We start from the raw sequence: 26127 nt of genomic DNA on the forward strand, positions 1-26127 counted from the left end.
TCTATTAAAATCAGGCTTTGCATTCCGCTAGTGATACTTAAGACTTTTTCATGTATAAGGGGACAATAAATTAAATTTCTTCAATACTGATTCAAATGCATTGCAAACAGGAACAGCTTCCCCTTCTCTGTTCACCTACTTGCACCCACAAATTATATCTGAATTCAAGCTTTAAAAAAAAAAAGTTAGTAAAAGTGATTTATTTGTTGTTTTCTTATATATATAAAAAACTTCTCCAAAGGGAACTGTACTTGTCTCTTTAACAGCAGATCTGAGTTATTTGTCCTGAGTTTTCCAGTGTCACAATGGCTTAATGCAGTGCTTGTATTACAAAAAGAAGAAGCATTGATCAATATCACAATGGCTTTTGTTTTGGAAGAGATTGCTGTGAAATAACCGTAACTTGGTTTGCAGCTACCTTGTATTCCTGACCAGAGCCTTGTGGAGGAGAAGGCAGAGGAGTTTCGGGAGTTGCTGGGGAAGAATTGAAAAGGAATTATCAGTAATCAAATCAAGCTTCTCTTAACTTAGGGCTGCGTTGAAACAAGAGGCAGGGAATGTGCTTTTCATGAACGTTTTTCACCTGCCGTGAAGAAGTCCCTACTATTTCAGAGAGGGCCTGAACGTGGGAAATACGTCCGCAGGGGCTTTCCAGTTGTCAAGGCCATTCAGCGGATGCTGACTCTCCTAATGCAGCGTAGTAGCTTCAGCCCCACAGTCAATTTGGACTGAGGCACCACCACCTCCCTATACCCATTTAGAGTGAGGACACTGGCTTATTGGTTCTCAGTGCCATCATCCTGTAGCCCAGTGTTTCCCAAACTTAGGTCTCCAGCTATTTTTGGACTACAATTCCCATCATTCCTAGCTAGCAGGACCAGTGGTTCAGAGGTGATGGGAACTGTAGTCCAAAAACAGCTGGAGACCCAAGTTCAGGAAACTCTGATGTAGCCAACTCTTTTATTTCATGAATTTTTATTTACTTCATAAAATTTATATACCGCTTGATTGTAAAAACAAAACAAAAAAAACCCAAAACCTAAAACATCTAATCTTATTGGTTACATGGTATTGTGGCAGCATCATATTTGTTGAAGGATCTGCAGTTGGCTGAGATAACATGGAAAGAAAGCCCAGAGAGAGAAATGATACGGAAGAAGGAGCAAACTACAAAATGAATACTGTGAACCTCTTCAAATAACAGCAATGAAAAAGATAGTGTTAAAGACTTGTTCAAAAAAAACATTTCATGCCCTCTGAAAGCCACTCTTTGGACCCGCCCCCCAAAAGTATTTCTGGATGAAGATTTGGCAATGCTATGGCCTAGCCGTCACTAAAAATTTGCTCAATATAAGAAATTAAATTTTAAACTCAGGTTGTTAGTAGAAAACAATTAAGGTTGAAAAAAAAAATGATGGGAAGCACTGATAACCAATTAAGCAGTTAATTAAAAATAACCCACAGAAGTTACACTCAAATGATATATTTACAATAAACTTACAAATCGGTTCTGCATGTACAGGAGCAGCCACTGAACTTATAAGCAGAGTTTGTCCAGTGAGGGGATCTTGGGCTAGATGAGGATGAACTTGGTGGAGATTCGTGGCATCACTAGACGTACCTGCAAGAGAAAACCCAAGCGTTTGTCTGTGCAAATGGACAGAGAATCAGAGAATCAGAGAACTGTAGAGTTGAAATGGACCATTAGGGGCATCTACACCAACCCACTGCAATGCAGGGATCTTTTGCCCAACAGAGGGCTTGAACCCACAACCCTGACATTAAGAGAGTCATGCTGGTTGATTCTAGAAAATAAAATACATTTCCCTCACTTAGAGGAGCTGCAAGACCTTAATTCACTTATTGACAAAGCCAGGATGGAAACAGAGGAAGATGAGATGTACCACTACCCCTTGACTGCTAGTTCCTACTGAGTGTCCTATGAGGGACATTCTCATAGGGCACAGAAGAGGTCAGTCCAGGTGTGTGGCCTGGAGAGAGTCCACAGGGAGAAACAGAAAAGCCTACAAGGGGGCATTTGGTTCCAGGGCCTGAAGTCCTCCACATCTGTTTACATAAAGTTATTACATAAATGCCAAACCTCCTTAGCCCTAAATTTTGCAAAAATAATTCTAGACCCAAAAGTAGCAGGAAATTGTATCTCATGGGGGGGGGGGGCACAGCACCAATATAAGTGCATCTGAGTACAGTGGTACCTTGGTTCTCAAATGTCTTGGTACTCAAAACAACTTGGAACCCAAACACTGCAAACCCGGAGTGTTTTGGGGGTTATTTTTTAAAGTCTGGAATGGATTAATCAATTTTGCATTATTTTCTATGGGAAATTGCGCCTTGGTTGTCGAACGCTTTGGTTTTGGAACAGACTTCCAGAACGGATTAAGTTTGAGAACCAAGGTACCACTGTACAGTTAAACACAAGGAAGTCCAATAAAAGCTACTGACACACCTACCTCCCAGTAACATTTCTTGAAGCAAACTATCAATTTTAACCATTCCAAACAGTTTCACAAATTGTATTTGCTCAATCATTTGCCAGGTGATGCTCTGAAGGGTGGGCAGAAGTAGTAAGAGTTCTCCAAAGCGTCCCCTGGAGTCGTACTGACGGTCATTGATGTAGTCCTCCAAATTGATCTGAACTTGAAACCTCGTGTTCCTGATCTTCATTGGGTTACTCAGTCCTTTTGCATCTTCAAACAACAAAGAAATCTTTCGTAAGGGTATGGAAGAAAGCACCAAAGCAAGGAATCATTGGTAGTGTTACTATCCACGTAGGCCCTGGGGATAAAGAAGACTCACAGATCAATCCAAATTCCCCAAATACTATGCTGGAGGGGATTTGGGGTGGAACAGAGGTGTCCCTCCACCAACTTGGAGCTTCCCAATGTAACTGACTGGCCACATGACAGATGGGCAGAAGTTACAACCAGTGGTAGCCTGTAGAAAAAAATCCACCTCTATACTCACAACAGGGCATTTCAAAAGGAAGGAGGGACAGACTAGTTCCTGTGCAGATCTTTCTACTATCATGATGGTGCCTTCTGTGCCAACTTTTAAACATCTGCTTTAAAAAATCCGATTCTGCCAGGCCTATGTAGGCAATCAAGACTATATCCTTTGACAGAGGTTTACTGATTGTCATTTTGAACTTTTTCTGTTTTTAACTGTTGTTGGATGATAGGAGTCATAATCCAAAGACTGGAGAGCATTGGGTTGGGGAAGGCTGACAAAGACACATTTTGTTAAATTAGGAACCACATCAAGGTCAACATTAGCATAGGAAAATCTTTTCAGCTAAGACTATGCTATCTCTATCACATTGTGTGTGGGGTGGGTGTGGGTGGGTGTGTTGGATTCTGAAGTATACCTGGATCAAAGAAGACAATTGCTTTTAAGCAAGCATATTCATTATCATCAATTTGGATCTCCTGAAATGGTCGTATTATCTCATCCAGTATCCTGTTTGCTACTCGGCTGATCTCAATTTCGGAACTGTTGCGATGGATTACAAAATCATTACCTAAAGAAGCAAAAACAAAATCAGAACTCTTTTGACAATGTAAGTAGCCTTAAAATTCATATTCAGCTTCCATTTTCTATCGTGCATTTATGCAGATGAATGTGTTCACAAAAGACGTTTCTCCACACATGCAATATTTATTTCCACAAATAATATGCCAGCAGAGAAATCATAATCATAATCATAATCATAATATATTCACCAAGAAGGAGAGCAAAATCTTCAAGGTTCATCTTAAGACAGATGGGTGGCCGAATCTTCCCTTTTTGAATCCAATATACTTACCATGAATCCTATATACCAGGGTAGTTAACATGGTACCCTCCATATGTTGCTAACTGCATAGCTCCTATCAGGGCCAGCCAGCATGGCTAATAGTCAAGGATGGTGAGAACTGTTGTCCAACATGTGGAGGGCACCCCATTGACTAATGCTGCTATATAGCACTAGGCTCTGCAACAGCCAACACGGCCACACCTTAAGCTTTTGTCATCAACATATCAGCCTCTCTCCAAACCTGAATAGCAGATGCAATGCTATGGATAATGAATTAGAGAGGTCAGAGCTATGGATGGGGAGAAGTTCAGTTCACAAGGCAAGGCAAACCTCCTTAATTCACAATTTCTGCATCAACATGAAACTGAAACACTGCCATCCCTTGCAATTTGTGCTACTCCAAATTGTGAAATGTGGTTCTCCAGCCAAGTAACGTGTACCAAAAAAAATGAACATGTTAGTGAGAATGTATACAAATATGCATTATACTACAGAAAACGGCTTTGCAAAAATGTGTATACAGTCATACCTTGGATCCCGAATGCACCGGAACTCCAACATTTTGGCTCCCGAAAGCCACAAACCCAGAAGTGATTGTTCTGGTTTGCGAATGTTCTTTTGGAACCCAAAAAGAAGCCGCAATTTGGTTTTTGAACATTTTGGAAGTCGAACGGACTTCCAGAATGGATTCCATTCGACTCCAAGGTATGACTGGACTGTGGGAAATTGCATGCAAAATGTGTACATGTGCACTAAAATGCTGATGACTTTATTTTTAAAAAGTTGCTTACTGATGTGGAAATGTTGAGAACTGAAAACTGGGAAAAGGAGAAACTTTGAGAAACCAAAACTGGCAGATTCACTCATCCCTAGTTAGAGCATGATGTGATGGTGATCCTATGTACAATTACTAAGAGTAAACCCCAATAACACTGTGCAAAGGATCCAAGCTCTTCCAGTCATTCCATCAACATATTTCAGCAAGCCTGATGGAATAATCTCCCATCTCCTCCACCTGGGGTGGGTGGGTATTTCTCTATACCACATTTGAGTCAATTTGAGCCAGCTCCTGGTAGCACACCTACTTAGTTGAATCATGCCCAGTGAGACAGTAAATATGCACAGGACTGTGTTGTAAAAAGTAAAATAAAGATAAACTTACCTAAAAGAATAATGTCTTTGTAAAGCATAGAGCGTTTTGCTGCTCCAAGCAAAAGGTGTTCTCCAGCATGTGCTCTTAACAGGGCAACCTTGGGAAAAATAATGTGCATAGAACAATAGTAACTTCAAAAATAAAGCAAGGGGAATAAGATGAATCACCTGCACTAGGTGTGAAGACACCCTCCCTCCCTCTTGAAGACAAGAGGTTTCCACTTTAGAAATACAATGGAAGTTTGTCTATTTGGATAAGGAGTTGCTCTGTTTTGGCTTTGTTTCCAGCTTCTGAATATGTGCAATACCTGATGACGTCCTGAAAATCAGGCCTTGAGACTCAGTCCCTCAGCTCTCTCTGCTGTTCCTAGAGCAATTAACTTGGTGCTCTCTAGGTGTTTTGGACAATAGTCCTGTGCTGGTTAGGCTGATGGGAGTTGTAGTCCAAAACATGTGGAAGGCACCAGATTAGTGAAGGCCGAACAAGAATTGCCCACTGCCTCCCAATACCCCTGTTGAAAGCAGGTAGGAAGAGGCCTTTTGGCGTTTTTCTTATAGAGTAACTTGACTGTGTCTCATAAAAGGTAGATTTTTCCTGATTCTTTCACCTCTTTTTTCTTAGATCTCAGTTGCTTACTGTGGATTTGTTTGCACCTGGGCTTGTTTGCTTGGCTCCTACTGTGTGGCATGATCTTCTCTGGACCCAAGCCTACCCACTCTCTTGAATCTAACTGTATATATGCCAGAACCAGCTCCCCCATGATCTCTACTTCCCTTGAGCTTCCCTTGATGTTCTGGCTTAACATCCTAGAAGTGTCTTCTGTGAAAAGAGAGCCTTCAACACGGAACCATTATTGTGGCTTCTCAGCTCATTATCCCATACCTGATCATCCAGCCGTAGTTCGCAAAAAGCTGGAATGTATTTTGCCCATTCTACAAGCACCAGGAGCTGCTGCCTCATAGATTCACATACTTCGCTAATGCCAGCAATTTTCTTAACGCTGATGTCAGTACCAGCACAGGGGCTTGAAACAGGGAGCTGGTTATAGTGGAGAGAAATTATGAACTCGCATTATTCCAGCAGTCTTTATAATAAAGTTTTGTCTGCCTACAGTCACCCATTATAACCCCCCATACCAACAGAAAATAGGTTTATAGTGAGTATATACTAGCCCATATATACACCAAATAATGAGTATATCATGTTCATATGCATGGTGAGAGAGATGTGGGATGCAGTCCCTACACTATGCAATTGTCTGAACTTTGAGCTTTATGGGATCAACATGCATAGGATTGTACTGTTGGACTTTCCATTTTGTGACAGTCACTTCTGCATCCACACTACAAAGTCAAGGAGTTATAGGAGGAGAAAGCAAAGGTGGGAGCCAAAAGTAATGGGGTTTCTGAATATCATGTGAAGAAAAAGAGGAACAATCTTTGCTAAACCTTAAGAGGAAAGGATGAAAAAATGGCGGAGGTTCAGATGAAGAGATAGAAGTGGCATCAAAGACAAGCAGGATTTGAATTATATAAACAATTAGAAGTTGTTCTGTATGGTTTCTTGGTTGTTGTTTACTCACTCTTCACCGTAAGGTCACAGGGCAGGTTACAACAATTAAAAAACTACATTAAAGGTAAAGGGACCCCTGACCATTAGGTCCAGTCATGACCAACTCTGGGGTTGCGGTGCTCATCTTGCTTTATTGGCCGAGGGAGCCAGCGTACAGCATGTGGCCAGCATGACTAAGCCGCTTCTGGCGAACCAGAGCAGCGCACGGAAACACCGTTTACCTTCCCAGTGAAGCAGTACCTATTTATCTACTTGCACTTTGATGTGCTTTCGAACTGCTAGGTTGGCAGGAGCAGGGACTGAGCAATGGGAGCTCACCCCGTCACGGGGATTCGAACCACTGACCTTCCGATCGGCAAGTTCTAGGCTCTGTGGTTTAACCCACAGCGCCACCCGCGTCCCTTTTAAAACACTACATTAAAAACAGTTTAAAACAACTTAATCACAAAAATAACGTTGGCCATAAGAATATTCCTACTGAGTGTCAAAAACCAACACTATACCTCTTTCCCTTAGCACCCCACAAACCAAGCTCTGTTTTCACTGTTACAGAAAAAAGTAGACCTTTAGAATTAGGCATTCAGCCCCTGATATTTCACTAACTTCAACAGGAGTATTCCAAGTGGTCAGTGAAACATTTCTTCAGATAACTTACAAATCACACCCAACAGGGCTAATGGCTCTACCCGAATCAGGCAGCTAAGTATTTTGAAAGTGAAAGATGTATAAAGCTTATTGCAAAAGAAGCTGAATCAGATTATAATTTTCCAGAGAGAATCTTCCCATCTCATTTCTGTATTGCAAATGCAAAAGGATAGGTGCATGTATAAAACAGAGAATATTTTAAAGGTCATGGGGATTCTATACGCCATGATGGTGGATTGCTGTACCTGGTGAGAAAGCAACTCAGCCTGGGCCAACATATTAATAGAAGGAATGTTGCTGCCATCAGATGCACTTCGTCTTGTACTTATCCTGTCCCGTTCATTTTGCACAGCTGGGAAAGGAAACAAAATTGCACATTGGTTTGCATGCAGGCCATGCTACTGAACAGCTTTTCAAAGGTAGCGTTTACTATAAGCCAGAGTTTCCAGCTTATCATGGTTTACCAGGAATGAGCAGGGTGCTATCTAATCGCTCCTGCTTTTTTCCTGCCCTGGCAAGAGTAGGATGAAGAAACCTAGAAGCCTTGGTTTGCCATTATGTACAAATGCAGGATTGTGGTTTGCTTCTCCCTAATACAATCTGCAAGCCAACATAAGCCAGTTAAAAAAAGCAGCAAAGCAACAATAAACCATGGCTTGAGGCTGGCTAGCAATTGTGGCTTCTTAGTGATAGACAAATCATGTTCCTTGATCCAGATGTAATGGGAAGTCAAAGGTTTGTGATTTGTCTATCTTGCTCATGCCAGGGGAGGGGCAATGCTAGAGCAGTCAGACATTTTGTTTGTTTGTTTGTTTGTTTGTTTGTGACATGTTACAGTGTTTCTCAAATTTGGATCTCCAGCTGTTGCTGGACTGCAACTCCCATAATTCCTGACCTGCTAGCAAAGGATAATGGGAGTTGTAGTTCAACAGCAGCTAGAGACCCAAGTTTGAGAAACATTGTAGAATAAGCCAAAAGCCCTACCTCGTTATGATGTGTGTGCAGTCAAAGTGTTATTAAGAAACTGTATGAACCATAGATGTCCAAAGTTGATCATGACATTATTGCAGAAATTCATGGAAGAGCAATGGCAAACATTTTTATAACATTTTATATAAGCATTATAAGAAACAGTCCTAAAATAATTTCTGTTTACAAAGAACACCATTTCAACTTTAGAAATTTTGAAGTCAAAAAAGTCTCCTAACTTTTAGAGATAGGTCTGAACCTTTCCTTCCTTGCCCCGCCATTCTTTTTTCTTTACAAAGCTTTTCAACTGCTGCAGGAGCTGATGGATTTTTGGGGGAGGGTAAGCAATCACACTGATAGCTATGTTTCAATCTGCATAGAACTTCGGGACTAGTGACTTAGGGAGGTTTGCTTTAAAAAGTGGATTAAAAAATAACACAACTCCATCCCTAATGTGAAACTTCTCTAAAACCACTTTCAGCTTTCAAAACAACTGTCTTCCAGCCAGAGTTCATTTTTAAGGATGTAGCATCGAGAGATGCTAGTATTAGGGTTTGGAGCAGATAGTATGGAGCAACAATAATCTCATACTAGCCTTTCGAAAGAGAATGGCATGGTGCAACACAAAGCTTGTGTGGGAACAAGGTGTCCCTTTTAATGCAAAAATGAAAGAGATAAATAAGGCTACCCATCAGCTTTGCTGAACCTATTTTATATCCAAGGTCATATCAAGGAGAGAAAAACAGAGTTGTGATCAACATATTTCTCCATTCCACACAGAACCTCATAACCTTTTGTAAAAGCATCAGTTGTATTTCCAATGATCCGTTTGTTATTTTTAAGGAAGCAATCTGCATCAGAGAAGTTGAGAAGGCAGCACCAATGCTTCAATAAAAATGTGCTCAGTGCACTATATAGTGTTCTGCAGTTTATATGAAGAATGAACACGCTTTATAGTGAAGGGGCACTAGATTCTTAGCCAAGGACATTCATGATGGGCCTTTTATTAAGGTCATAATAAGAAATGTCGTACAGTGATAAACACTAAGTGATAAATGGTCACGTAGACGTGAATCAAGAATGATGCTCCAGTCTTTTTTAACTGGAGAAAAGCTATCTTTTTTTCATTTCTTAACTCAGCACCTCAACAACAAAATGTAGTTATGCTTTAAATATAAAATTATACCAGAGGACTGGCATCTAACTACTTTGATCACCCTGAATAAATGGTGGGAATGCATTACAAACCATTTTTCAAAAAAAGAATGAGAAGTTTTTCAGAAATAAATGTTTTGCCTGCACACAATTCAACTTCAAAGTTTGTTACTAGTCAGTTTGAAAAGCCTATTTGTTGTTGTTGTTTTTGTTTTAAAAAAATGTGATAAGCCTATGGTGAAAACAGAATGAAATGGTATTCCTTAGCCTGGAGGACTCAAGGAAGAACACGGCAATAATGGAGGAATACTGGCACAGCTCCTAGTGCCCAGATAATTTTGTTCCTAAACTCTTGCTTGTGATCCTTTATAAGCTGGGAGAGGTTGAAACTAACTTTCATTTGAGAGCTGCAATGGTGGGAGAAGAGGAAAGCCCTGTCAAATATATGCAAGACTTTCTACAAACTTAAAAAGTCTTGGATTTTACAAGGTCATATATACATTAAAAGAACAGTGATAAAACTAGTAAGCAAATACTATGACTGAGGTTTTATGGTGCCAAGTGTGCAACCCAAACCACTTTTGTGCTGGACATGGGGTTGTATTAGTGTCCCTCCACCCAAAGAATTGAACCAGTGTCAGTCCTTACTGATAGCTTGTGGAAAGTGGAAAGAGCTGGTCTGGGAGCCACAGGACCCTGAGCTGTTCCTGCTCCTTGACGGCAGCAAGCCCAATCTTGGTCCAAATGTCTGCTCCCAACCTTGTGCCTTGGCTGACATGAGAAACAAGTCTGCAGATATGGAAGTGGTTCTATAGCTCCATCGCTCTCCACCTCTGCCCATTAGGCTCTGGATTGCCCTGGCTGCTCAATGGGGCTTACTCTCAAGTAGGTGAGTACAGAAGTGCAGCCTTAGCTTAAATTGCAGTTATTTGATGCTAAGCAAATCTTATTGATGTGATTTAATATGTAATTTTTCTGTTTTCAAAGGGATGCACTTGAGAATTTTGGGGAGTACCTTTCTGAAATTACAAGTATAGCTGCGTGTAAGTCTTCTACAGCAAGAGAAGGGTCTTTTCCAAGGAAGCACTAAGCAATTTCTGTCTGTCTGTCACACACCCACAGAGGGCAAAACAAAACAACATTGCTGAAATTTAACTTCTACTTTGAATACGTCAGTTGCAAAGGAGAATCAAGCTTGGCATTATTCTCCCTCATCCCGTGAGATTTTCAGCATTACCACCTCCTTTTGACTTAAAAATCAACCACCATACAATGTTTTCACCTGGAATTCAGAACAGATGGGATTTGTCTGTTTGTTCAGTGTGAATATATAAGCTGCCTTCCAACGAAGCTCCTTCAGTCTGGCCAAAATGATATTGAATTCAACACATGCTGAGGGCTAAAAGCTGCCCTTGTAGACAAAGAGCAGTGGACACTGGGAGTCACGTGTCTCCATCCCAAAAACAATTTTTTAAGAAGAAAAAATGAAATGAAAAGCATCCTCTGTGGAACAGCAGAGTATGGAATGTTGAACCCCACTTTTTTAAAATTCATTTTTTATCTTAAAGCTCCCACCATGCAGGAAACATAAGAACAAAGGAATAGCCCTGCTGGACCAAGCAAGTGGTCCACTGACTCCAGCGTCCTGTTTTCGCAGTGGTCAACTAGATGTCCATTGGAAGCCAGCAAGCAGGACTTGAGCACAACAGCAATTTCCCCTCCTGCAGTTTCCTGCAACTGGAATTTAGAAGAATACTGCTTCTGACCATGAAGGCAAAGTGCAGCCATGGTGGCTAGTATCCATCAACATTCTTATCTTCCGTGAATTTGTCGAATCTTTTAAAGTCATCCAGCAGCCACCACTACTTCTAGGGTGAATTCCATAGTATATCTATGCCTACTTCCAGACATGCTAAAATATAGGAGAACTCGTGAGTCTGCTTTTAAACATCCTTCTGCATAGAAATGAGGTCTGTATAGAACCATCAATGGTTCTATGTCAATGGTTCTTTTTTCCCTGACCCATTTCTAAAGAACAGGATCCACAAGGTAGTTTGCAATAAACTGGGAATAGTATTAATAATATGAGAGGCCTCACAACAAACCAATGTTTCCTATTCCTATTACAATTTTACAGGTGAAGATCTGAGGACAAGAGTGTATGTAAGGTCACCAAACTACAGCTGAGCCAGTGTGAGCTCAGATCTTACCTGCCTAAATCCACCACTTTGTCCATGAGGCCACAATGGCTTGAGAAGAGTAATTTTTTTTTATCAAGTTCAACTAAAACAAAGAATATCTCGTAGCATGCAAAACTAGAGGAAATCATGCTTTGCTTTGTTTTCAAATGACCCATGTGTCAAATCTTAGCATTAACCAAAAATTACATAGCAAGTTGACTTCTTATTGGAGACATATTTCGACTGCTATAAAAATCTCCTTCTTTTGTAGGCACAACCAATATATATTCATTAGGTATTTGCTTATAGATTTTGTTTCCTGCTAATTGATATGAAGTGTTTTCCTCTGAACAGGAGGTTAAAAAAAAGTTACCTTCCTTCTTCATCCCAGCGCGAAAACACTTTCTTAAACGACAGTATCTGCATTGATTTCTCTTGTCCTTATCAACAGTACATTGCCGGCTAAATCTGTTGGACAGAATCGAGGGTAAATATATTAGAGTGCAAGTAAAGGAGGGTCCTGATTAGCACGGCTGAAACAATTAATGGGCACTGTCAAAACAATGTCTCCAACTATCAACCTTCAGTGGTATTTTTTCTTTAATCAGCCTTGAAACATTTCTCTTTGCCATTCTTCTACGGAATAATTCCTTGTGATGGGCAAGTAAAATCCCATTAGGTTATTCATCATCTTGTGAACGCAAGGCATATAAATTTTGCTCCCAGTCTCGTGAATGTTTAGGATGAATTTTCTTACAGCTTGATCCAAACCTGCTGGGGCAAATGGTCAGGAATAGGAAATGAAAGAAAAGCACTGTAAGATCAGAACAAAGATTTGTCTGCTCTGGCACATGATTTCCAAGGGGGCCCCAGATATTGTAGAAAGCATTCAGGCAAGGCTTGCAGGAAACAGCTTTTTGCTCTTGCTTGTCCATGGCATCTGGAATTCAAAGGTAGACTGCCTTTGTTCATGGAAGCTACTGGAATGAGCCTGGCTATAGCCTTTGATACTGATGAAATCATAGAATCAGAGGGTTGGAAATGACCGTGAGAGTCATCTAGTCCAACCCCTTGCAATGCAGGAATCTTTCATCCAATGTGGGGTTCAAACCCACAACCCTAAAATTAAGAGTCTCATGTTCTTACCAACTCAGCTATCCCAATGTACTTATACGTTTATAATGTATTAGCTTAGGCTAAGAGATGGTGACTGGCCCAAGGTTACTCAGCCTTCATGGCTGAGCGAAGATTTGAACCCTGGTCTCCCAAGTCCTATTCTGGCACTCTAACCACTGCACCACACTGGTTCTATTTTACCAAGCTAATTTTTATAACTGAGTGCAGCCCAATGGCCATATGTCGCCCTAGGCCAAATTTCACGAACAATCACTCAGCTCTTCAGACATTGTGTTCTCACTCTTGCTATCCAGGCTGCCCCTCTGAGAACTGCTTCTGCTTCATGTGTGAGTGTATGTGCACTTGTGTGTCTGTGTGAGTGAGAAGAGGTAGAGAAGAAGAGAAAGAATGGGGTGGGACACCATGCAATAAGGCAATTCTAACCCTGCTATTGACTCTGGCCACATTCACCATACACTGAAAGTGCTATGATACAATATTAAATGGTCATGGCTTCTCTCAAAGAATTATGGGAGCTGTAGTGCGTTAGGGGTGCTGAGATGCTAGGGGATGGCTATTCCCCTGACAGACCTACAATTGTCAGAGTTCCCTGTAAAGAAGGATTGTTTGTTGAACCACTCTAAGAATTATAGATCTGTGAGGAGAATAGGGGTCTCCTAACAGCTCTTGGCACCCTTCAAACTACAGATCCCAGAATCCTATGGGGAAAGAACTGACTGATTAAAATAGTATCATAGTAGTGTATCTGGATGGTCTCTGGCTCTACCCACCACTGATTGACTTTTCCCATGGGTCCACTGTCCTCCATAGGAAAGAGGGCCTTAACCAAATTTAAAAACAAACCCAAACTCTGCAAAGTGATACCCATGTCAAAACGAGGTGATATCCCCGTCTGAGATGCACTGACACACCTAGGAAGGTTTTCTTCCCCTGAAGCGATGGGACACCCTATAACACATTTGTCTGTCTACTTTAAAGTATAGGGAGGGAGAATGCAGGGTTTTCAAGTAATTATGGGGCAAGGCAGGAGGATGCCCCAGCAGAGAAATAGTTTTTGGCTGTTTGTCTGGGTTAGACCATCATTTTGGCTGTGGTGGTACAATTAACTAGAGCTGCTGCACTTAAAATGGACTGATGCAATCAGGCAAGTTAAATTGCTTTATTTTCCAGGTGTAAGGGCTGAAATCATGTACACAGTGATAAATGCTGAGGTTGTCTTTGTATCTGAAAGTCTCAAGATAACTGAAGATCTCGATAAGTCAAGTGATGGTAAAAGCAGGAGGGAGAGTACCTTTTAACCTCGGCAACAGTCCTAGGCAGCCTTCCTGAGAAACGAGAAGGGGATAAAAGGAAATGCCAGAGGGCACCTCGTAGCACAGATCTAGTCAGACTTGAGGGGGGAATGAACAGAGATAGAGGGACAAAACAGAGCCAAGGATAGGAAGGAACCTCACAAGACAGCATTGCTTGTGAAGCCATATCTGACGATCAAAATCTACCTTTGTTGCCATTTGCAAATGAAAATAGTTTGGTCCAGGATTGCAAACGACTGCTGAGGAAAACAGTTTCATCTTTAATGTGCCAAGTACCACTCTGCAAGGAAACTCTTCTGCATTCAAACAGCGGAGCATTGCAAAGATTAAGAGACAAGAGGCACGATTAAAAGGACCCATAGCAGAATCTTGCTCTTAAGAAGTGGCAGTGGGCAGCTGAACACCCAGGGGGCTCAAGTCTTGCCAGGACTGGAATCAGACTGAAGAGTTGCCTGCAGGGGTAGACCGTTGTCTACCTTCAGTTCTAGATTTTTGGATCCAGATCTGTTCCTGTACAAGCCCTCATCCCAGTTAAGAAAATCATGTGATTGCACTTGCTTTGGCTGTTCCCAATCGGCAAAAGTTTAGTACCTACAGATGATTTCGCAGACAGCAACCCCCTATAATGTAAAACCTTTAATGGGTTCAATCCTGTGGAGCTGTTTGCTAATGAAATCTGCTACTGCCCATTCGGCTTTGCTTTTCAAAGACATATTTTCATCTGAACAAGCTTTAAACCTCCTGTAACTGCAGATGTCCTTTTTATCATGCACTCATGCGCTCGGGGTGGTATTGGGGCGGTTATACAGTACATGATCCCATTTTTATGAGTGTTTGTGCCTGCAAAAGTTTCAGGGTAGTTATGCCACTTAATTTCCAATCAGTGCATGTCCCGTAACTTCCCACTGAAACCCTGTAACTTTTCATGCCACAAAAACCCCAGTTTTCTGGCATGCTTTTGTTAAGCCATAGCACAGGATGGCAATACTGTGATGACATTTGGATAGCATCACAGGACAACCTAAAAAGCAGAATGGTGAGTGGACGGTCCAATATACATCTACCACTAAGGCACTATTATGGAGTCAACAGCATGTTGAAGAACACACCTGCCAAAAGAGGAGGTGCACTTCCTGGCCCCAGCCCTCACCACATCACCACTCCACCACTTCCTGGCCCCAGCCCTCACCACATCACCACTCCATGTGTCAGGGTCTGAACTTCTGCAATGAGAAACTGCACAAGTAAGAAACCTGACCTTCCCTTTTTTTCACTTGAGAGTGGGAACCCTGATGCAGACCTTCAGCTCCCCCAATGTGGAGGGGGCTGTGTAAGCTGTGACAGTGGCCCTTAGTCTTGGAATTGTGTCGTGGTAAGGGAACATCGGGATGTACCCAATACCATGGCCAGACCATTTGCCCATCTAGTTCAGTACTGTTCCTTCTGACTGGCAATGGCTCTCTGGGGTCTCTTGCGCACTGCCTGCAGCCGCATCTTTTGAAGGCATGATCCCTTCCCATTAAATATGACATCTGTCATCTCAATACAGTGGTACCTCGGGTTAAGAACTTAATTTGTTCCAGAGGTCAGTTCTTAACCTGAAACTGTTCTTAACCTGAGGTACCACTTTAGCTAATGGGGCCTCCCATTGCCGCCGCACAATTTCTGTTCTCATCCTGAAGCAAAGTTCTTAACCCGAGGTACTATTTCTGGGTTAGCAGAGTCTGTAGCCTAAAGCGTCTGTAACCTGAAGGGTCTGTAACCCGAGGTACCACTGTATATTGGATTCTGGAACTCCTCCTGGTTTTATAAAGAGTGGGATAGTAAAGGTTCAAATAAATAAATAAATAAATACTGCATGATGTACCTCTGAGATGGGGTTATTTCTCCTACCTGCAGGTGTAAACATGATTCTTTCGTATGCTGCGTCGGAAGAACCCCTTGCACCCATCGCAACTGGAGGCGCCATAGTGCTTGCCTGTTGCTCTGTCTCCACATATTGCACAAAGGCCGCCAATTCCACTGTCTGCAGTGTTCATGCCGAGCGGCTCTGCTGAGCAACTGTCTGAGGAAAGGGAAGAACAAGATGTACAGTTCGGTGTAGAGCCTTGAAGGGGAGGAATACAACAATGTGGCTAAGTTACACCATACTGGGGGGGGGGGGGGCTTACTGGCCTTCTCTTTTAATTAGCATTCACCATCCCAGGACTGAAGAAAACACAACATGCCTAATTACCCCTGATTGTTATTCTAATGAATGCCTTCAAACCTATTGTGCCCACTTGTCAGAACTTATGATGCTCATGACAATGAATGCTTTTGGTTTAAACTCCACGGCTTGCAATAGAAGTTGGGAGTGCTGACACAATTGCCCAGCTCTGCATGTGTAGCTAACTACTTAAATATCTTTGTTAGTTTAAATAATTGAGGGACAATGCCATAAGGCAACATTTTCTCGGAGGCTGGTATGCATTAACTGTGCATTAATCTTCAGATGACTTGACAGTGGCCAGCAACATGGTTGACTCCCTGTAAGAAAGCTGTAATATCCAGGGGCCTCCATCCGCACAAACAGAAACTGGGGAAGCTGTATGATATGTCGTCCAGCCATTGGTTTATTAAGCTCAGTACCATCTATGCTCACTTCCTACATTACTGGGCAAATCACCCTCGCCTACTGGGAGCAGAAGCCAATGGTTTCAGATAGGGGACATGCCCAGCCCTACTCAAGAGATGCTGTAGAGTGAGACTAGGACCATCTGCATGTAAACTTATAGCTTTAGCATCAAGCTATACAGTGGTACCTCGGGTTAAATATTTAATTCGTTCTGGAGGTCTGTTCTTAACCTGAAACTGTTCTTAACCTGAATCACCACGTTAACTAATGGGGCCTCCTGCTGCTGCTGCGCCACCGGAGCACAATTTCTGTTCTCATCCTGAAGCAAAGTTCTTAACCCGAGGTAATATTTCTGGGTTAGCGGAGTCTGTAACCTGAAGCGTATGTAACCTGAAGCGTATGTAACCCGAGGTACCACTGTATAGTGAAGCTTTTGGGCTTTCCCCCCAAAGCCAAGGATCTTGTTGATAAAAAGGTTTGATCAGCTTAGACAGCATCTGTCACCACTGTTTAGGATTTGTGTTTCGATTCAACCTTCTGAGGCAGGTGACTGCCACTGGTTAAAGTGACAGGACCCATTGTTTCTTTGGTGGAAGTATGCAGTCTTAATCCAGTTAAGGAGCAACCAGATGGGCCGATTTCAGCTGCTGGGTGTTAGATGTTTTTACTGCATGGAACATACTGGGTTGGAAACCTTGCTGGAATTCTGCGATTGGAAAGCATTCTTATATTCTGCAACCAGAAAAATGTTTACGAAACAATTTCACTACATTAAGACACTGACATAATTGTAAGTGATTCAGCTGTGGTTTTGTTCAAAGAATTCAGTGGAAGCATGTTGGGTTGTGAGAATAATGTTGTTGTGAATATTTTTTAAAGGACAGGAAGTAGGAAGCTTGCCGAGGTTAATGGGGTATCAGAAGCTATGTTCAATGAAATCTCACCATTTGATGAATGTAGGAAGTCTTACTGGTTGCAACGGCTAAAGAATTCTACCCACAATTAATATATGGTTACCAGACGTCCTCGTTTCCCGGGGACAGTCCCCAAGATTTACAAATCAGTCCCCATACAAAATCCATTGAAGTTGAAAAGTGTCCCCAGATTCATTGAAAAAAATCTGGTAACCTTAAATTAATAGTTACATGAAAATTTTATATATCTCATCAGAAATCAAAATTATGAAAACAAATAATCAAACTTAAATTGGCAGTTGACTGGTATTTCCCCAAAATTTCTTGCTTCCAGTATTGCTCCACTTCCGCCTATTCTGTTATTAAAGCACAGCATCAATGTATATTACATGTATTCCAATGCAAAAGCTAACATATTAAATAAAGCAAAGCGATTGTTCACTCTCAAAAGCATGGGGAGATTTCTCTTTCATTAAATGGTTTTGTTCCTTTCACCTTGATAAATACCAGTACATACCAAGAGATCAACTCTGTGTGAATATAGTTTTAAATGTAATTAGCACTATTTAAGTCTTAAGTGTCTTGATACAAGGTATAAAGGATGAACATTTATTTACAAGGAACGTGGTCAAAAAGATTTAACCATTATGTCCAAACACGTTAATCTGCTTTTATATGAAAAGTTAAATAGTATTTGCTTCATATCCCATTCACGAGTTCTTATTGCACTCTTTGTGTCGGCAATTTCTACCCAACCAAAGTTAAAAAGTGACTTTAACCAAATAGCTAAAAGTTGTCCCAGCTAACCATTAGCTTGGAGAGAGTTGTTGTGATTAACAACTCAGTCCAGTTTGCATATCAACGCTCTGGAAATATTACCATATATTAAACTTATCAGCTGCAAATAGACATCAATATACTTTTTCTGTGCGACCCATTATTTTTCCCTCTGGACATTTGTATCTTAACTGTCATTTTAAAATATCATGTACAAAAATATTTCTCATTCCCAAACTGCCAAAGATAGTTAGTCATGCATCTTACAGTAAATAAAATAAACACAGAAAGAACATCCTCTGCTTGAAAGAACATTTTTCTTTGTTTGATTAACTGACCGATGACAATCCTGTTCAGTTACTTTATTATGCAGAACTGCCATTTTATTTTCTGTACCATAAAGATGGTATAATGTTATTAACATGCATTTTGAGATGAAGTGGAGAGAGACACAGAGAGATGCAATTTTCAAAAGCAAACCTCAGCTACACAATTAAGAGTAAAACCCTTTTATAATGTTCATTTCTTTTTCTTTCTTGCACACTCAAACACTCAGGTTTTCATCTCTGAGAAGATATAAACTCACCACTGCCATTATACAAGACTTGCATTGTTTCAAACTCCAGACTAGTATAACTGGGATCTAAGACTTCTGTATAATTTGCCATTTCCATGTCCAGGACGGACTCAGAGATCCTCATCATTGAACATAAACCTTGAAAGTGACTACTTCTCCAGGAAAGAAGATGTGAACCACTCTGTTTTTCTGGCAATCAGTAATTGATAATCCAAGTGCTAACTCTTTACTATATCACTTATGTGTTGCAATGGGAGGAGTCATAAAACCAGCTAAGTGTGCCATGCTACGCCTTGTATCATTCCCTTTTTTATGGGACACAATTAGCTATTTCTTGTGATAATATTGGGACATTTCATGGGAGCCTTTAAATGAGAGTTCCAACTGGCTTGACTAAAATGCTTCCAGTTTTTCTTTAAAAACAAAACAAAACTGTCCCCCTCTTTTTTGTTGTTGCCTGACAACAGATTGTCTCTTACAGCACACAAATTATAGGACTTAAATTAATAGAAACTCCATAAGATGAGAGCCAGTGTGGTGTCAGCGTTGGACAAGGCCCTGTGGGGCCAGGGTTCAAATTCCTACGCAGCCAAGAAGCTCACTGGGTGACCCATGGGCCAGTCTTCATCTCTCAGCCTAAGATACCTCACAGCCTTGTTGTAATGAGAAAATGGGGACAGGGAAGAACTGTGTGTGCCAGCTTCAGTTCCTTGGAAGTAAGGCAAGATATAAAGGTAAACATAAATAAGTACAATACTGCAGAGGCGGAAAGACTTTTTCTAATTATGCAGCTGTGATGATTACAGTCCTCCTTGCGTAGCAAGGCAAGAAAGAGGTTAGTGAATATTGTATGGTAAAGTTAGTTCCAGAGAGTGCAACATGGGTCACTACCTCATAATGAATCAGACCACGGGCCCATATAGCTTATCAGCACCGTGACAGACCTGGCAATGGCTTTGCAAAGTTTTAGATAGTTGTGTCCCCCAGAACTAGCTGAAAATGCCAGATTGGAAATACTGTACCACTGAGATATGGGCCTTCCTCTAACTGAGGTGGAAATTGGCAAGCAAGAGATATAAAACTGGGGGGACCGGATCTTAATTTCACATATGGGGTCTGAACAGAGGGTGGCTGACTCAGAATGGGGCCATGGGATTGTACTGGATGGCTTGATGGAGATGCCAAGCCAGTGAACTGCAGTTGTGAAAAAAGGTAAATTCCATGCTAGGAATCATTAGGAAATAGACTGAGAATAAAACTGCCAACATAATAATACCTTTACACAAACACACACACACACACTATATGTTATTTATAGTCTGATCTTTAAAATATTTTATTATTGCGTCACAACACAGACTGTTAAATGTTTCTGTACTTATAGACTATTTTCTCTTTCAGAGATATGTATTTAAAATAATTATTCAAATAAAGCTACTATGAAGGCAATGCACTTTACACCTGTAAGCATGTGAAATGTCAAGGAAGAAAGTGGATGTTGCTCTTTCTGGCTTGACTGGCATGTGTCAGAAGTAATCCTGCAACTGAGATTGAAGATATATCTGACAAGAGTGGCTTTGAATAGGATATTGTCATGATTTTGAAACAGTTTTTCCCCTCATAGCAAATACTTACTAAAATGCAAGCTAAAATGTAAAATGAAAACAGGAACATATATTGTAAAGACAGAATTTCTCTAGATAATTTATCCTAGTCGGAAAAGAACTGGTACTTACCCACCTGGATGGAAATGTTAATTTTATTTTCATTAGCTTGGTTTATACGTATTTCTCTTAATGTGAAAAATAAGATGATTTCCTCATGGGGGGGGAATCATTTGGTGTATCTTGCTTTGAAATTTTAGAACTGTAGCTATAAAGGTAGTTCACAATATTTCACAGTGTATAGGTTGCAAACATAACAAGCGATGGCAGCAAGCCTCTTTAACTTGTGAACAGCATCTAAAGCATGTACTCTCTGCATAACTAGTCTCCACCACACACACAACTTACCACAAAAAATAAGTGAATGAGTTAAATATATGTGGCATGTTTGTGTGTTGGAATTTACCAACTTAGCCCTCAATTATTCCTAGAGATTCTGTTCAGGGGAAGGTTTTTGTAAACCACTTTGAGGTTTTTCCTGCACTCATGAGGTATATAAATTCTATTACATTGATAAATAAGGAAATAATAATGATGATGATTGTGCTAATAATTGCAAGTTCATAGTTTGGTCCTGCACCCTACATATTTACACTTTACTCACTAGAGAGACACAAATACATTCTTAGCAGCCCCCATGAAAGCAGTCAATCCACTTCTGTGTTGCAAGTGCGCCCATTCCACAGAAATGCACTAGCTGATGCAGAACGAATATTTTCTTAGATCCTCTGTTCAGTGTTACTACTTTGTGTTCTCTGAACATTTGCTGACAAGCTACCACACACACACACACACACACACACACACCAATCAAAGTAATTCATTACTTGGCAATGTACTCTTTGTATGATACACTCCCCTGAAAGAGCTGTAAAACGGTGACTTGTTGCATCCCATTAATAGTTAACATGGTGTTCTGAACCTTGCTCAAATGGGGGAAAGAGTCTCAGATAATTGAAGTTGTTGATGAAGCACAAAGTAGCCGTCCTGCAATTCCACAAATACTACATTCGGGCTTCCACATTTTCACTTGCCATGCTTGCTGTGGTGGGCAACCTGCTGCAGTCTGACAAATGTAATATGCTGACCACTCTTTGGAGCTCTGAAGCTGTGGGAGCGTGGATGGGTGGTCCTCCACCCATTTGCTAGCTTCAAGGTTAGCTGGGAGTGGTTTGGTTGCCAAGTCTCCACACTTTCCTGCTTCGGAGCATGAGCTCCTTAGCTCTATGGCCATCAAGTGGGGAAAGCCCTCAGGCTCCCTCTGTCATAGGAAAGAGAAGCAGCCTATGTCCTTGGCTGCCACTTGATTGAGGCACTCACCTTGGTACCCACACAACTTCTACACATCTCGTTCCCACATGAGAAGGGATTTCCATAGCTGCTGCTACTGCAGGAAAAGGGGATGGTGGAGTCTGCTTGGCCAAACCAGCAACCGAATAGGCTGGGGTAGGTTACCACAGTTTTTGGGCTTGGCAAGAAATGCCAGCCCAACTTGTGAACCCCAGAAAACATTCATACTAGAGCAGGCAAACCGTCACTCCTGAACTATCAGCAGGAAACTGTATGGCAAGGAATGGAAAACCATTTGAAGTACTTCTAAAAATAAATATCTCAAGCCATGTTCCATCTAACTTTAAATCCATGGAATCAATAGCCAATTAGACTCTTTTCTTCTGAGTAGCTTATAGTACTTATCTCCTCTTGCCTGGAACCCAGGAGGCGGTGGAGGGGGAAAGCGCCATTTCTGTCTTACTCCCTCAGGAGACTCATAAAAGTTCTTTCTACGGCTCTGAGATCCCATTTGACCGTAACAGCTATGGGGACCTGAGCCCGTGTTCAGCAGATGCAACACATTCCCATGTCCCAATCTTTCTCCACTCATTCCTATTTTATTTACAGGTATATATATATTTCAGTTTTTAAAAAATTGGAAATCTGCTTAATAATTAGGTTATGGGCAAATTACAAGCCCTGAATACTAGTGTTCTTGCTCGTGTGTAGTTTGCAATAATGTAATGTATATCTGGCCTTCAGGCATTTGTTAGAATCCCACAGGCCTGAGCATTTTTAAACTTACAGATGGAGTGTGTTTGTGATTCTGGTTGTCAAATCTCAAAACAGATATGGAAGGACTGAAGTGTGTACAGAACGGGATTTAGCTCAGTGGTAGAGCATTTCCTTAGCCTACAGAAGGTCCCATCTCTGGGTACGGCTAGGAAAGGTTAGAGTTTTATTTAAGAAGCCTTCAAATGTGGTTTTCATACAGCAGCAACATTTGTTTCTAAATAAAACATCTTGTTCTAAACCAAATATCAGAAAAGGAGATGCCACATCATGCCTTCCCCCCACTTTCCACTTTAAAGACTTTCACGCAGTGATCAATATAACTGCAAATGTTCTTGGCGCACCATGAAGCAGAAGAGAAGAAACTATTATGATTTCTGGGACTTTTACCAAGCTGTCAGGATTACAATCTCAAGCATTAAAATGTTTCATGCCAAGAAGTGTCAGGATTAAGAATGTTGTCCTAATACTATTTTCTGTGTGCATTGCGTATGTGCGGTTTTGTGTAGGTTTTCTCTCCCCAGTATCCTTCTCAAAACTTTATTAATTGCTTTTTCAAACAGCATTTTTAAGATTTCCTCGAAATAAACTACGAAAGCAAATCTTCACTTGAAAGGCTTATAGCAGCTGAACAAAACTTTTCTTGAGTTCCTTGCCAAGTGGTCTAGGATCCCTCAGGATTCAATATGAAAGCTGCATTCAATTCAAAGCTCCTCCTGGGAACAGCAGCAGAAGAGATAAAGTAAGCTTTGAGAAGTTTTCCTTTTTTTTACAATTGCCATTGATTTTTCTATAAATCTGGATTTTTAATTTAAAAGATCAGCTCCAGGTGCTATAATTAAAAGTCAGGTCTAAACTAAACATAAAGTCAGAGAGAGAGAGAGAGAGAGAGAGAGAGAGAGAGAGAGAGAGAGAGAGAGAGAGAGAGAGAGAGAGGTGTTATAGGAAGTAACTAATTCAGCAAAATCACTTGGCCTAGAATTTCTCTCATTCTCTTAACACTCTAGTAGCAGCATCAGCCTCAAAGTTGATTTCAAAAGTATGCAGTTGTTTCCCTGACTCCCTGTCCCCTTTCAGAGCCCCTGCTGAAGGAGCCTCCTGCGTTGACTTAGTTTGGTTGTGCACTTTCTGCAAAGGAGAGGGGGATACAAGGAGCAGGCAGGGGCATTTTAGGCATTTGTGGGGAAGATCTAAACACTGGCCTGGCTCCCTGGTTTCCTTTTGGTGGAAGAAAGAGGAAGTCTTTGGGGCTTCTGAAAAAATTACCTATACATAGAGCTGCTTGTAGGCCATCGCTTGAACTGGACATCTTGGCTCTGGTTTTCAATTTAAATCAGGCATGTCCAAATTCCATTTCGGGGGCCTAATCTGGCTCACCGCTCAGTTTAATCTGGCCCCTGTGGCAGTTTATTTCCTGGGGTAAAATCCTAAAAAAACCTCAACAACTTCAATCCCAAAAGAAGCTCAACAACTTCAATCCTAAGAAAAGCTCAACAACTTTGGGGTAAAAATCCTAAAATCCACAACTTTGGTTGGCCCTTTGGTTGGCCCCCACGGCCCTTCACTTCATCAAATCTGGCCCTTTTTGAAAAAAGTTTGGACACCACTGATTTAAATCCATGACCTTCCGCCCCCGCTCCCACCAATTACTTTAATTTAGCTTGGAGAGAATTGTGTGATATTTATTGCATTCATGTTCTGGGGGCAGGGTTTCTATTTAATTTTAATATCTGAACTAAGTGTAACCTCCATGGTGCTTTAAAACAGGCCCTTTAGTCATTCACTCTTTAAATAAAAGACCTTTTAATTATATATATATGCATGCGCATTTGTCATCTACACCAAGGAATGGGAAATCTGTGCTCCTTCGAATCTTGTCAGGCTCCAACTTCCATCAGCCTCAGCCTCAGCCGGCGTGGCCCATGATCAAGGATGTTGGGGATGGTAGTCCAACACTTGTAGGGTCACAAGTTGCTCATCCCTGAGGCCCGCTCTTCTACAAAACCAGAGGGGCCTCACATAGTGGTGCATCATGCAGATAGGACACAAGAGGGCGAATAGAAGAGGGCACAGCTTAATGATAAGAGGATTTAAAAGGTACTACCCTAGACACAGAGAGAGAAGTGCAAGATGGAGCCACCACTTCTGTCAACAGCCTTGTCTTTCTTATTACTCATAGTCTCACCCTTAGAGGAAGGATGGCAGTTCAAGTTATTGTACTGTACTTTTAAAAGATTCTGCACTCATTACCAGCTGATAAGAATGCTATCAGAAAGCATTCCTGTGCTATCTGCAAGGCTCCCTTGGCATGCTAATTGTCCTGTTTTCTATTAGAGTTCGATCATTCAAAGCAGGATATAAAATAGAAAACACGCTAATAAAAATCAAGGTTATAAAAAGCTTCCTGAAAACCCAATTCAAACAGCCACTGTGAGTTCTCAGGTTTGCACGCTGAAACAGCTATCAAACTCTCTCTTCCTTAAATATCCACCATACTTATGAGACATTTCTTTCACGTCACTGTTCTGGGACTGCCAAATCCTCACCAATGCTCTATCAATCACCAATAGTTAACTCTCTCATCACTGGTAAAAGGTAAAGGGACCCCTGACCATTAGGTCCAGTTTCAAACGACTCTGGGGTTGCGGCGTTCATCTCGCTTTACTGGCCAAGGGAGCCGGCGTACAGCTTCCGGGTCATGTGGCCAGCATGACTAAGCCACTTCTGGCGAACCAGAGCAGTGCACAGAAATGCTGTTTACCTTCCTGCCGGAGCGGTACCTATTTATCTACTTGCACTTTTACGTGTTTTCGAACTGCTAGGTTGGCAAGAGCTGGGACCGAGCAACGGGAGCTCACCCTGTCGTGGGGATTCGAACCACTGGCCTTCTGATCGGCAAGCCCTAGGCTCTGTGGTTTAGACCGCAGCGCCATCTGCATCACTGGTAGTCCATGTTATATTGAAGACTAGCACTGGGAAGATGTAATCAACCCAATGATTTCCTTAAATTTCAATGAGGTGGGGCAAAAGCATTCCCCGAACATTGGCTTGATCTTCAGTGGATGCGTGAATTTTCAGAATATTTGTCTTTCCCTTAAATACAATTCTGTCAGGATGCTGTCAGCGGCTTCCGGCTGGTAGCCCAGGAAAGTATAAAGACAAAGAAAAGCTTCTTACGGTCCTTTTTTATTTCAGTCCTTACACAGAGAGGCTATAGAACCCAGCCTCTTGGATAATGGTGTTGTCCCAAGTGAATCTCCACACACACCCATCTCTCCCACTTCATCACTTCTACAGGTGCTGCTACGTGCCCTCTGTCTTCGAGCTCTTTGCTCTCCTACTTCTCAGGCTCGCCAGGTTCTGGGAGATGGAGGGTCTGGAATGCTTTCTAATGACAACATGTCAACTGGGTGTTGTTCCAGCTCTTCCATGATTTCCCAGCTTTTCCCCATCTGCCTCTGAGCTGTTACCTCCCTCAAACCCCTGTTGTAAATCTATACTGTTTTCCTCTTCCTCCTCCCTGGAAGGGCCAGAATGGGGAGGCGGTCTCCACCACTCTTCTCTGCCCAGTCCCTA

The 26127-nt window shown here is 41.6% G+C and overlaps 1 protein-coding gene and 1 long non-coding RNA gene across 3 annotated transcripts in view; both read right to left on the reverse strand.

The window, feature by feature from the left end:
- Positions 1-26127, reverse strand: part of HNF4G (hepatocyte nuclear factor 4 gamma) — a 64956-nt gene that overhangs the window by 10262 nt on the left and 28567 nt on the right. The window contains exons 1-10 of one of the 2 annotated variants that reach the window (XM_028736666.2): positions 18833-19028; positions 15832-16003; positions 11862-11956; positions 7430-7536; positions 5850-6005; positions 4977-5064; positions 3386-3538; positions 2472-2708; positions 1502-1621; positions 419-474 (exon numbers count right to left, since the gene is read on the reverse strand). In XM_028736666.2, the coding sequence (XP_028592499.2) occupies positions 419-474; positions 1502-1621; positions 2472-2708; positions 3386-3538; positions 4977-5064; positions 5850-6005; positions 7430-7536; positions 11862-11956; positions 15832-16003; positions 18833-18950 (1302 nt within the window). In that variant the 5' untranslated portion in view covers positions 18951-19028. Of the gene's footprint in view, positions 1-418; positions 475-1501; positions 1622-2471; positions 2709-3385; positions 3539-4976; positions 5065-5849; positions 6006-7429; positions 7537-11861; positions 11957-15831; positions 16004-18832; positions 19029-26127 lie in introns of those variants that run through there. The other variant, XM_028736668.2, reaches the window with a different exon arrangement.
- On the reverse strand, positions 16103-18826 carry LOC144328690 (uncharacterized). Its single transcript, XR_013393888.1, has 2 exons — positions 18226-18826; positions 16103-18188 (listed from the first exon to the last, which is right to left on the reverse strand). It is a non-coding gene; the product is annotated as an uncharacterized LOC144328690 (long non-coding RNA).

This window comes from Podarcis muralis, chromosome 8 (genome assembly GCF_964188315.1).
Source record: "Podarcis muralis chromosome 8, rPodMur119.hap1.1, whole genome shotgun sequence".
NCBI classification, from domain to species: domain Eukaryota; kingdom Metazoa; phylum Chordata; class Lepidosauria; order Squamata; family Lacertidae; genus Podarcis; species Podarcis muralis.